This window comes from Loxodonta africana, chromosome 3 (genome assembly GCF_030014295.1).
Source record: "Loxodonta africana isolate mLoxAfr1 chromosome 3, mLoxAfr1.hap2, whole genome shotgun sequence".
Taxonomy (NCBI): domain Eukaryota; kingdom Metazoa; phylum Chordata; class Mammalia; order Proboscidea; family Elephantidae; genus Loxodonta; species Loxodonta africana.
The window spans coordinates 164,989,007-165,001,455 of NC_087344.1; the positions used below are offsets into that span (position 1 = coordinate 164,989,007).

The following is a 12,449-nucleotide window of genomic DNA, read 5'->3' on the forward strand; positions in this document are numbered from 1 at the left end:
ATTCAAACATTTCCTCCTCACAGACTCCAACTTCATACAGATCAATTCCAGCAGCCAGAAGTCTATAGGGCTCTTGGCTCCACCACTTCATCCCACACTCTTCTTTGTCCCTTTACTCCTATGTGCACGACCTGTGTTTTCACATCTAGACAAGTTGTCCATCCACCTGTCTTAGCTCCCTAGTGCTTCTGTAATACAAATACCGTGAGTGGGTAACTTAAAAGAACAAAAATGTATTTTCTTAGTTCCGGAGGCTGGAAGTCCAAATTCAAGTCACCGGCTTTAAGGGAAGGGTGTCTTACTGTCTTTTCTGGGGGTAAAAACCTTGTCTCTTTCAGCTCCTGTAGCCCCAGTGTTCCTTGGTTCCTTGGAGACCTTCATGTGGTATCTATCGTTCCCCTACCACTTGGGTTTGACTGTCTTTGTGTCTAATCTGCTTTTTATAACTCAGAAGTAGTTAGGTTTAGGACACACCTTACACTGGTATGACCTTATTAACACAGCAGGAAAACCCTATTTCCAAATGGGATTACATCCACAGGTTTAGGAATCAGGACCCCAACACATGGTTTGGGGGGACACAATTCAACCTGTAACACCACCCAAATCACATAAAATCAATGACGCTCATGTTTTAGTGTTGGATTTTATTGCAGAGCTCTAGGCAGCAGTAAGATGTCCTAAGCAAAGGAGACTTTTGAGAAGTGTAGGGAATTGGGGCACAGGTTGGGTGTATGCCCAGTTGCAGCAATCACAGCTGGTGTCAAAGACAAGCATGGCCTGGCACTGTTGCTGGTATGTGAGTCCATTCAGGCAGTGCCAGAAGGCATTGCTGTTATTAGCCACAGGGTACAGCCTCTTGGCTTTGCCAGCACAGAATCCACTGCCCCAGAGCTGCTGCTTCTGCTGCCGGAAGTGTTATAGGGGCAATGGGCTGAGCTGGGGGGTGCAATCTGAAACATACAACACAAAGAGCAGACTGGTGAGCCCGGTAGAGGCTCAGAGCTTTGCCCAAAGGCAAAGAGATCTGGAAGGAGACAGGGGTCTGGAGTCGAGGTACAGTTAGCTTCTGGATCCTTGAAACTGAGGGCTCCATATGCAGGAATTTTTAAAAAGCTGTGATTTCAAGCCAGCCTGGCTTTATATAAAAGTTCTTTCTTCCCTTGATACTGTCTAAATCATTCAAAAAATATTTACTGAGCACCCAGTACGTGCAAAAGACCTTTCTAGGATCTGGGTATAAGTGGTGAGCAAATGGGCTCTAAGAGGAAGTCTCTGAGACTGCTGGAAAAAAGTTAGGAAGTTGGTACTTACTCTGAATTACAGATTAGAAATATGTGAGCATAGGTGAGGATTTCTTGTTAAATCTCCTCTAGAAGGGCAGAGAGAGAATTTTTATAAGAGATTTTGTACAGAACTAGATGCTTATGAAGGTTAGCATGCATTCCGTGGTCATTGATTTCTGGAGGCTCTTCTATACCTTTAAGACTTAGCAGACCTAGAAAACCTACTCAAATGGAGCTGGTTTCCCATAAGAGCAAAAAGCTCTTATCATGGAAGTTCAGGGGTAGGGGCAGAATGCAGTACCTGTCTCTCAGAAGGGCAAGAGCAGTGAGGTAAGATGGGAAGAAGTGCCCCAGGCACTGGGAGTGGGAACAAGTGAGGAGTGTCTTTTGAGTTGCAGAAGGAGTATTTCTATGTCCTGGGTTTCCCCTGCTGTCACTTACTTGTATTCTGCAGGCCAAGGGCATACTTCAGAGTTGAGATCAGAGGGAACTCGCCCTGGTTACAGAAAGTACCACTGAAGTCATCCAGGTCAATAGCCCAGACCATGGCACCTCTAAAGTTGTTCTGCTTAAGCCATTGAGCCTTTCAAGCACAGAAGACAACAGAAGTCATTTTATTTCCTGGGGCTCAGAGCTGGGACCTCACCATGCCTGAGGGGCTGACTTTACCTTGATATTGAAGCTCTTGATGTTGTCATAGCCAACCCACTTGTTGCCCTGATAGGTGTAAGGCACCTCCTGAGAGGCCTCCCATTCCTGAGTGGCTCCATTTTTCAGAAAGGTACAGATCTTTAAAAAGTCAACAAATTAAAATCTGTTAAATATAACTGCTATGAAAGAAAAACATACACTTGCTCTTTGATTTTTTTTTCTTTCATGTCTCCAATTGAGGTTTTCTGATTGAGTTTTTATCTGCAGCAAAGGAGGTCAATTTGCTTTTCATATACTCTCATGTTGTCCCTACTTTTAGTGTTTGATCTTTGAAGCCCACAGTAATGTGAGAGATATATTTAGTTTATTCCCTTGTGTGCTAATATAAATGACTTCAAGTGTGTGCTCTTATCCTTGAAGGGATATTGCACATTATTAAGTGCTTTTCGTATTGAATTAGGTAAATGAACAAGTTATTTAAACAATTTAAGCATTGGAGTGATCCTCCTCCCATTTCAGTCGAGTCCATTCCAACTCATAGTGACCCTATAGGACAGAGTAGAATCACCCATAGGGTTTCCAAGGCTGCAATCTTTACAGAAACAGACTGCCACATCTTTCCCCCACAGAGTGGCTGGTGAGTTCAAACCGTTGACTTTTCAGTTAGCAACTAAGCACTTAACCACCAGGGTTTCTTAGTGTAGTCATGCTCTGGGTTTAAAGAAAGTAGATAGGAGACAGAATGAGCATTCAAGATTTCTGCAAATTCTCACTATAAGCCTACTGGCCAGCACCAGGCATGAAATTCACAGAACACCGTGCAGCCCAATCTACCTACCTCATGTTGTTGATGTTGTTAGGGCTGTTGAGTTGATTTTGACTTATAGAGATCCCACATAATAGAGTAGAACTGCCCCATAGGGCTTCCTAGGCTGTAATCTTTATGGGAACAGATCTCTAGATCTTTCTCTCATGGAGTCACTGGGTTAGTTCAAACCTCCAACCTTTTGTTTAGTAGCCAAGCACTTAACTGTTGCACCACCAGGGTTCTTTCACCTACCTCATAGTATGCCCAGAATCCAGCCTGCCTGGTGTAGAGCCCAGCAGGACCAGCACTGGAGGTGGGGGCACCAATGCTGGTGTTGGAGGGGTTGCTCAGGATGAAGGTGTGTCCATAGGTTGGGAATCCAACGATGAGTTTCTCAGCTGGTGCCCCATTATCCTTCCAGTAATTCATGGCATATTCCTGCAATGGAAGCAGGTCAGCTAGAGGCCTCACCAAGCTGATGGCCCAATGCTTAGTTATACTATTCCCCTGTGCTAACTGGTGAAATTGAAGATGCTAATGACAGGTGGAATAATTAGAGTTTTTTCCAAATATTTTGGTAAAATTATAGTTAATGTGATATGATAGGCCACTTAAAAGGACAGTTGTCCAAATGAGACATTTGCAGAATTTCTGTTGATTTTTGTCCCTGAATCTCCACATAATTTACAACATCATCCTTGGCCTGCATGTGAATCTGGGCAGGGGCTCACCACACTGAGGTAAGCGTTGGTGCGAGTGTCACTGGGATACTTGTAGAGGGGGCTGTTCTCTCCAGTGTAGCTCTCCCAGGAGCCATGGAAGTCATAGGTCATGACATGGATGTAGTCCAGGTATCTGAAGTGGGATAAAGGATTAAAAATTATTTGTGATGGTCATTTCCTACACCCATTCAGGCAAAAGATACCACTTCCAAAGCCTCCTAAGCAAGGTCTGTAAACAGCAAGACAGAACAAGGACAAGTATGCCCTGCATAGGCGATGCCTCCAGGAGTTTGAAGATAAGGTGCATCACTCACTGGGACAGCTGGGGGATCTCGTAGCCAGGCTGGATGTTGGAGATACCAGCAGCTACCGCACTGGTGATCATCAGCCTGGACTTATTGGCCTGCTTGGCTTCCTGCTCAAAAGCTTCATGCATTTCCTATAGAGTAATAAACACAGTAGGACACCTAAGAAGCTGCTTTCAACTCCCTAAATAATAGTAAATGTATGCTCGTATGATGTTTTCTTTTTCAAAGTACTTTCACACGTTTATCTTACCTTAGTATCTCGACATCTTACAAAGCAGATAGGATAGATAATATGAATCAGTTTTACAGCTACCTAATATGCAGGTTTCGTAACATAATATACAAGACCCCACATGATCTGATTCCAGCCACCTATGGAGCCTCATCATCCATCACTCATCTACTGGCCCATATATGTCTATAAGTCATTTGTGCCAGTCCCTTCCTTCACTTAGTTGGTTAACACAACTTCTTTCAAAACTGGGCTCAAGCATCGCTTTCTCTAGGAAGCCCTTTCTGATCCTGCCCTAGAGCAGCATGAGGTGCCTTCTGTCTGTGCCACTTTTGTACTCTGTGGACACCTCTATCACGGCACTTATCAAAAGGTACTGGTTGTTTTTCAGTCTTCCACCTTTAGATTGTGTGTTCCTGAAAGCCAAGGACTGTGTGTCTTATTCTTATCTTTACCTCCACACCTAACCCAGTGTCTGGTGAAGAGTAAGCACTAAGTAATAATAGTCTAGTGTAATGGTTAGAAGTAATGGACTCTGTAATCAGACTGAATGGGTAGTTCTGACACATACTAGTTAAGTGATGTTGGGCAAGTTACTTAACTTCTCTATACCTAGTTTCTTCACCTGTAAAATAAATATGATAACTATAGTACATATATCATAGAGTTATGTGAAGATGAAATGAGTTATGGTTTGTAAAATATCATGGAATATACTGCCTGGCACAGAGTAAACATTTGCCAGTTATCACTATCACTGTCATTGTTAAAGGCTTGTTGAATGAATGCATGATCTCTAAAAATCTTTGCAATGCTAGGATTCTATAATTCTAAATTATGGTTTAGTTTTACTCTGGAAACCCCCAGATGCTTCTTGAAAAGAATGGGTCATGGATTTTTGTGGCCTAAAGATTGTTACTTCCCTCCTCACCTGCACCAGGATGGTGAAGAGGTACTTGTCCTGAGCAGTGCTCCCACGAGAGCCAGGATACTCCCAGTCAAAGTCCAGCCTGTCAAACTCATACTGACGAAGGAATTTGATGACTGAGGCAATGAAAGTCTTGTGGTTTTCAGGAGTGGAAACCATGGCAGTGAATCTGGGGAAAAGATAGGAGGGGGGAAGAGAAGCTCAGGGCAGCCAGGTGTCTTGTCACTGTTGACATTATCCATATGTTCATGGCACACACCTGCCTGTGCCTCTGACCTTCCGCTGGGGACCCAGGTCACTCTCTATTGATATGCTGTCATGTGCCCCATCTCAAGCTGATGCTAAGCTTGGTGAGACCACTGGCCTCCTCACTTCATTACATTCCCACGAGGCTGCATGTTCAGGGTTCTCAGAGAATCAAGTAACTGTATTACTTCTTTTGATCTAGAAACCTTCAGCTCATTGTGAATTCATCATTGTCACTCATCCTCTCACTTTATTTTCAGATCTTGCTCTCTTGCTGCATGGTCTGTCCAGAGGCATCCCTTCTTCTTTATCTTCCAGGCCCAATGCTCTATAATCAGCCCTCCCGAGACATGTGTCTCCCTCACTGGCCCCTGTAGTAGATATCCTCCAGGCACCACACACATTTTCTGAGCCATGGCTCTAGCTCAAACTCTGCAATTTCTGCCTTGGAGTTCTTCACTGGGACCCACAGCTCAGACTAAAGCATGTTCTTGGTTTCTCCTGTCCTTACTTTGTAACACTACTCTTCCCAGCCATGCTACCTTATGTTCCCTCTATTTTGTTATCCAACCAACTCTGATCTTTCTCCCAAGTTTCACTTGTTGCTTTGAACACTTGATTAACTCAGCTCTCTGTGTTCTCTCTCCAAATAATCTCCCAAGTTCATGTACCCTCCAAAAGGTCTATGTGAGTTTTTCTTCTCCCAAAATGTAAATAGATAGGAGCTCTACTACACCCTCTTCAGGGTTTGTGCTTTTGAAATACGTTAAGAAGAGGTTGCTTTGGAATCTCAGTAACTAAATCTCTGTGGATGAGATCCCAGAATATCTATCGAAATTTAAACATATAAAATAAATTATGTTCTATTTCATATTGACGACCTATTCTATTGCATACTAAGGTTTATATTAAACAGAAATTAGCATATTTGCTTAATGCACACCCTTAATGCTCTTAGACTGTGAAGCCTAAAGGGACAGCGTTCACAATGGGCTCTTGCAAATGGCTCTCTGCTAGAGGACTTACGGGGCAGTTCCAAAGTTCCAGCCTTCAATGGCCAAGAGAGTTTTCAGCTGGTTACTCCTGTAAAATAGAGGTTTTATATAACGGAAGTTTCAAATTTTATATAAGTTCGTCTGTTTAAAATAACATTGCTTTAGAATCAGGCCTGGTCATACATTTTGCTGCTGCCTTGATAGGGCGGGCCATAGAACAATTTTTCTCAACTGCTGAAAATTTTCTTCATAAGGTCTTTGTGTCATTATCATAAAAGCACTCAAGGTTTCTTAGGGAAATTTACATTATGGAACTTCTTTTTTAATGAATGATTGACAATATTTTTGATACATATAACTTAAGCATAATTGCCTTTTATTCTATTTCATCAGTTGAAATGGTAAATGTTGCTTGAGCATAATTACTTTCTCAACTGCTGTGACAATTGACAAATACTAATTGGCTTGGACTTACACACTCTTTCTGGAATAATGGTTTTAAACATCAGTGTATGTAAGAATTAAGTGCAAGGGTCACAGTGGCAGGAGGACATTTAGAGTTCAGGTTTATAGCCCTTCCCCCAGAGATTCTGGTTCAGTTGGACAGAAGGACTGGCATTTTTTTCAGGTGCCCCATGTGATTCCAACGCAAGTGGTCAAATAACCATTCTTCAAGAAGCACCACTTTAAAGGGGTTTGTATCCTATTAGGTATCATAACTTAAATCCCAGTAGCTGCATTCAAGATAACGTCACTACTGAGGATAACAATGGATTGTAGCCTCATTCTCCTAGATATGACTAACCTGAATAACACCAGAAATTAAAGAATACCAGATGCCCTTTTTTTTTTAACATGAAAATAAAACTCTGTTAAAATAGATGAAACCCTTCTGATAAAAAAAAAAAAAATTTTTTTTTTTATTTGGGTTAAATTGTGTGTGATTTTTAATATTCTCTGCCTCCTACTCCCTGCAGGGAGAAGCTATGATGGCTTATAATTTCCTAGGTCACAAAAAAGATATTTACACAGAAAGGAAGAAATAGAACCAATGTATATTTTTTAATATCTACTAATCCAAAACAGTAGATTCCCCCAAAGTGAAACCCATCTGTCTGTAAAGTAGATAGCAAATCTCCTTTGGTACTACGGTTTATCTCGGTATATTTTTTCAAAAAGTAGTATTAGAATATAAATAAATTACATATTATATATGAAGCAGATAATTTGTATATGCATAACTTACAGGAATCTGAGATCTGTGGTGGGAAAAGCAAACAACATTGGTGAGGATGGCACAGGACCAGACAGTGTTTCATTTTGTTGTACATAGGGTCACTATGAGTCGGAAAAGACTCGACAGCACCTAATAACAACAATGCTATGTTACCTATATCCTTGCCACTTCAAGTGTGACTCCTGAACCAGGAGCAACAGCACCACCTCAGAGCTTGTTAAAAATGCAGCTTTTTTCTTTACCTCAGACCCTCTGTATCTGAATTTGCATTTTAAGAAAATCCCCAGGTGATTGGTTTACACATTAATGTTTCTGAAGTCCTGACCTAGGAGATACCAAATTAGATGTCTCCCTCTTCTCTTACTGTTTTTCAGACCTTTGAAAGCTTGATAGAGAGTCACGTCATTCCACTCAATGGTTGTGATCTCATTGTTGCTCATCCCAGCAAAGGCATAGATCAGGTGAGTACAGAGGTGGGGGTCGATGCCATCGGGCTTGAAGCGCCCCAGGCCTGGCCGGTACTGGGCCCAGTTGGTGAAGTAGCATGTTAGCAGGTAGGCAGAACCTGTGGAGAGTAAGGAGGAAGGACAGTGGCCTGATTTAAAAGCCACTGAAATGTGCTGCAAATTTTGGCCCTGCCCTTGTTTCCCTCCCTGTGTCTCTGGTGCCTGATCTCTGTGTGGGAATTGTTAGTATGAACAGCCTTGCAGAAAAGTTTCAAGATTTTAACTTGATGACTGGTCAATGACCTGGGATGGATTATTTTTAATGACAGATTTATTTGGGGATCTTGGATAAGCCTAGGAACTTTCTGAGAAAAGATGCCCAGTAGTCCTGTGAAGTTCAATTAACACAAGTTTATAACTCCCAGATGGTCACACAGAAGAGGACAGCAGTGACACCCAATCTAAAACAGTAGATTCCCCCAAAGTTAAACCTATCTCTCTTTCACTGGTATGGTTTATCTCTTGATATATTTATCAGTCCCTGGAGAAGGACTTCATGCTTGGCAAAGTACTGGGTGAGTGGAAAAGAGGAAGACCCTCAACGAGGTGGATTGACACAGTGGCTGCCACAATGAGCCCAAGCATAACAACAACTGTAAGGATGGAGCAGGACCAGGCAGTGTTTCGTTCTGTTGTGCATAGGGTCGCTATGAGTCGGAACTGACTCGACGGCACCTAACAACAACAACAACAAATAGTTATTTTGCAAATAGTATTGGAATATAAATCAATCTCATGCGATATATAAAGCAGAGATTTTTCACAGAAGTAATTTATAGGGTATTGAGGTTTACGGTGGGAAAAGATTATGTCAGAGGTCAAACATAGAGCCCATGACTTACCCAGCTGACAATTCAGCAGAAGGGCCAGACCTAAGAGAGAGAGAAAAAAAGCATATACTCTGTGTCAATTGTCTATAACCTGTGGAATCTAATTCTGAGACCTTGGATAACAGTCTATTTGGGCATAGACTGTTACAACTCCAGTGGCACTTTGGGTTATGACAGAAAGCAGGCTTTTCAGTAAATGGTCTTCCTTTCTCTTAGTCAAAAATGGGCACCCTCTTCTTCCACCTTCCAAGTCAGAAAGAAATGTCATTGATGCAAAGTCAGAAGTCTACTGTCTATGGAAGATCTACTTACTGAAACTATTCCAAATTCACTCTACTCAGTGAATATGCATCCATCCACCCTTTACCTCCCTGAACTGGGACAAGCCCAACCTTCCAAACGACAAAGCATTCTCTAAAGCAATGAATTCAGTATCTCCTGCAGTTTTAGGAGTTTTTTTTCTTCCTTTTTGAACTACTCTTCTGGAGCCTTTAGAGAGAGAAGAGCTAGGAGCTATGAGGTAAGCGTCCAGAGGCCTCTTCCTGGTTTCTACTAGAGTATTTCTGCTCTGAATGTTTTACACATTGAACTTGAAGTTTCATTTGGAAAAGGCTCTGAAGCTTAAAAAAAGTTTGTAAATTACAGCTCTAGAGCAAAGAATAAACTCTGGGTACTATTTGGCTCTAAATCATTTACAGAATCAACGTTTGAACTTCTAACAGGGACATTTTTATAGTACATTATCAACTTAGTGGGACAATAGAAGTTGAAAGAGAAATAATTCTGAAAACAAAGATAACTTATATAAATAACTATCTCAGTTCCTATTGATTTTTATATCTGAAAAAGATAGACCAAAGGCACAAACATGTAAATAAAAATAATATAAACTAAAATGAGGTGTAGCAGAAAGAGATGAATGGAGAAAAAGGAACAACCCAACAAGAGAAGACAGAAGACAAGTTCTGGAAGAAAACTAGCCTTTCTTTTAAGACGATGCCAGTGGGATCAATGAAGGCAGAAATGATAGTAGAATTCACTGATGTTAAGAGAGCAAGAGGCAGACTGATTTGTTTATGTCAGGATTCTCTTGAAAATTTGAAATGATTAATGTTCTGTATGTTTCTATGATGCTCTCAAATCACATAAGGCATAAGACACTACTATGCTCGCAAAATATGTATTATTAAGCACTCATAATATGAACTTAGAAATAGAAATATGTCTACCTTTGTGAGGCTTTCTAACGTTAACTATAAGTTATCAAAAACCTGTAGGTAATTAGAAAAGGAGCCCTGGTAGCTCAACGGTTAAGGTCTCGGCTGCTAACCAAAAAGTTGGCAGTTCAAATGCACCCAATGGCTCCACAGGAGAAAGACTTGGTGATCTGTTCCTGTAAAGATTACAGCCTAGAAAACCCTATGGGGCAGTTCTACTTTGTCACTATGAATTAAAAGTCAACTCAGCAGCAGCTAACAATAACCACAAAAAGTCAATAGAAAGTTATTTAGAAAATTCCTGAACTTAGACATAGAAGCACATGAAGAATGTAAACAAACTTAAAGTTGACTTTGCCAAGTATGCTTTGATAAAAGAAAACATAGCACAGTTCATCTTCATAAACTAACCTTAATACGTAAATCTAAACAACCTCCCTATCTCTAACCTTGAAGAAAGGAAGTGACATTTGGTGAATCTCTAACCCTGGAGAGAAGATATAACATAATAGTCTTTGATGTAGCAGGAAGACATGAATGGGCCTTATCGTATGAAGCCAAGATGAGAAATTCACATATAAACCCTGAATTTCTGCTCACTCACTGTTAGAAGGCAGAGACAAAATATCACCCTCTGGACTCTGAGATCCTGCCAGAGGCGTAGGCTGAAATTTTGCCCACTGCTGCTGACTTCGGACCCTAGCTACAAAAGACCTCTGCCAAATTTGAACCATGGTCAAGCCTTCCTCTCAAGACCACATGTAAAAGGTACATGCCTGAAATCTAAAGATTTGAACTCTAACCATTGAACTAACATCACAATTATAATTGTTAATTCTGACTCTCCGGCTCTAAAAAGAATGTCCTAAGGTCTTACTTTTGTGCCTTACAGTGATTATCTTGCAATAAACTAAATTAGTTTATGTGTAACAAACCTGAGTATCTCTCTATTGATTTCTAAGATTAAAATCAAAATCCTATATGACAATGAAAGAGAATAGAAGGGCACGGAGCTGCAGTGTGAACACTGCTTCACGATGTCAGATCCAGAGAGAAAAAGAAATAAGGTGAGAATGAGGCTTTGTCTCTGAATACAAACTCACCTGTGAGGAGAATAAGCTTTGCCGTGGTTGCCATCTGAACCAGACCAGCAGAGCCTGCATTTGCTTTTTATGCCTACCATCTGAGTTCCTGGTTATCATGAGGGCTTCCAAGTGGAAAAACATTTAACCCAGATGTGTACATAGCTAATTAATAAATCAACAGAGCTCCTGCCCAAGAGTTCTTCAACTCCTAGGGCCTGTAACTCATACCCTCCCACTCCCATCACCACACTCCCTGCTCAACAAAGACAAAGCAATGTGATGTCTCTGAAAAGGGTGGTGGAGACCATCAGCATGGAAAGGACCATCTTGACAGCCCTTTTGACGACTACCAGGGCTGATAAGCATCTACTTAGAGACTGTGGATAAGTTTTATGTTGTGGGTTTTTCATGCCTGGCATCAGTCTTTATTGAAAAGTAAGTAATAAAATCTCTTTGAAGTTCTTAGTGGTTCTTAAATACTTTTTCTTCATAGAACTATTCATATGCAATTTGTACAATCAGTGCCTAAGAAACTGTTCCTCTTTAGGTGCTACTTGCCTGAGCACTCTACGCACACCTGTGGCTTGGAATGACATCAACTCAGGATTATATAATAATTTTATCTAAAAATGTGTGGTTCCCAAAATGTTCACTCCGAAGGTCACCGAGAACTAACTCTGTAGTGTTCCATAGTTTCAAATTACATCCAAGAGATGCTAAAAAATATTTCTTGTCCCTGATGGACAGAGATGAAGTGGTGATATTGAAAAGAATCTCTTTTCATAGAAATATTTGCAACTGGACCATTTCTAGAATTACTTGTTTGAAATTAATTCCGCTCTACCTTTTCAAACATTATCCATTACCACTATGCTATAATAAATGTCTTCTTCACCCAAAATGGTCTCTTCATTGTTCCTAAACGCGCCTTGCATGCCCTTTGCTCATGCTATCCTTCCATCCCTTGCCTGTAATGTCTTCCTTTTTTCCTAACTGCCTATCCCAATCCTAGCTATCCTTCAAAAGTCAGCTCAGATCCTCTCTTTGAATCACAATGATCTCTCCTTCATCTGAATTACTCTGGTCATTATTGCCTGTGCTACTTATATGGCACTGCTTGTGACAACGTCTGGAATGCCGTTGGTGAGCATATGGATTCTGCATGCTTCATTTGAAAGCTAAGTGTATCCATTCGCCCAGTGGTAATTAGGTCCTGGCCATTTGGTTCCCACTCTCAGGACTAGAGAGAATCTAGATGAAATTCTATGGGGGATGAGGGGGAACCTCAATTCTGAAAATAATTCTGCCAACAAACACTGTTGTTGCTGTTAGGTGCCATCAAGTCAGTTCTGACTCATAGCTACTCAATGTACAACAGAATGAAACACTGCCTGATCC

At 41.1% G+C, this 12,449-nt stretch overlaps 1 protein-coding gene across 1 annotated transcript; it reads right to left on the reverse strand.

The window, feature by feature from the left end:
* Positions 1-660: 660 nt before the first annotated feature.
* Positions 661-11,103, reverse strand: CHIA (chitinase acidic). Its single transcript, XM_064279972.1, is given in 13 exon segments — positions 661-890; positions 893-916; positions 919-953; positions 1,724-1,869; positions 1,956-2,075; positions 2,998-3,183; positions 3,477-3,600; positions 3,782-3,906; positions 4,939-5,104; positions 6,208-6,261; positions 7,774-7,978; positions 8,762-8,791; positions 11,070-11,103. Coding segments are annotated over 13 exon segments (1,479 nt in total).
* Between the last annotated feature and the right edge of the window lie 1,346 nt (positions 11,104-12,449).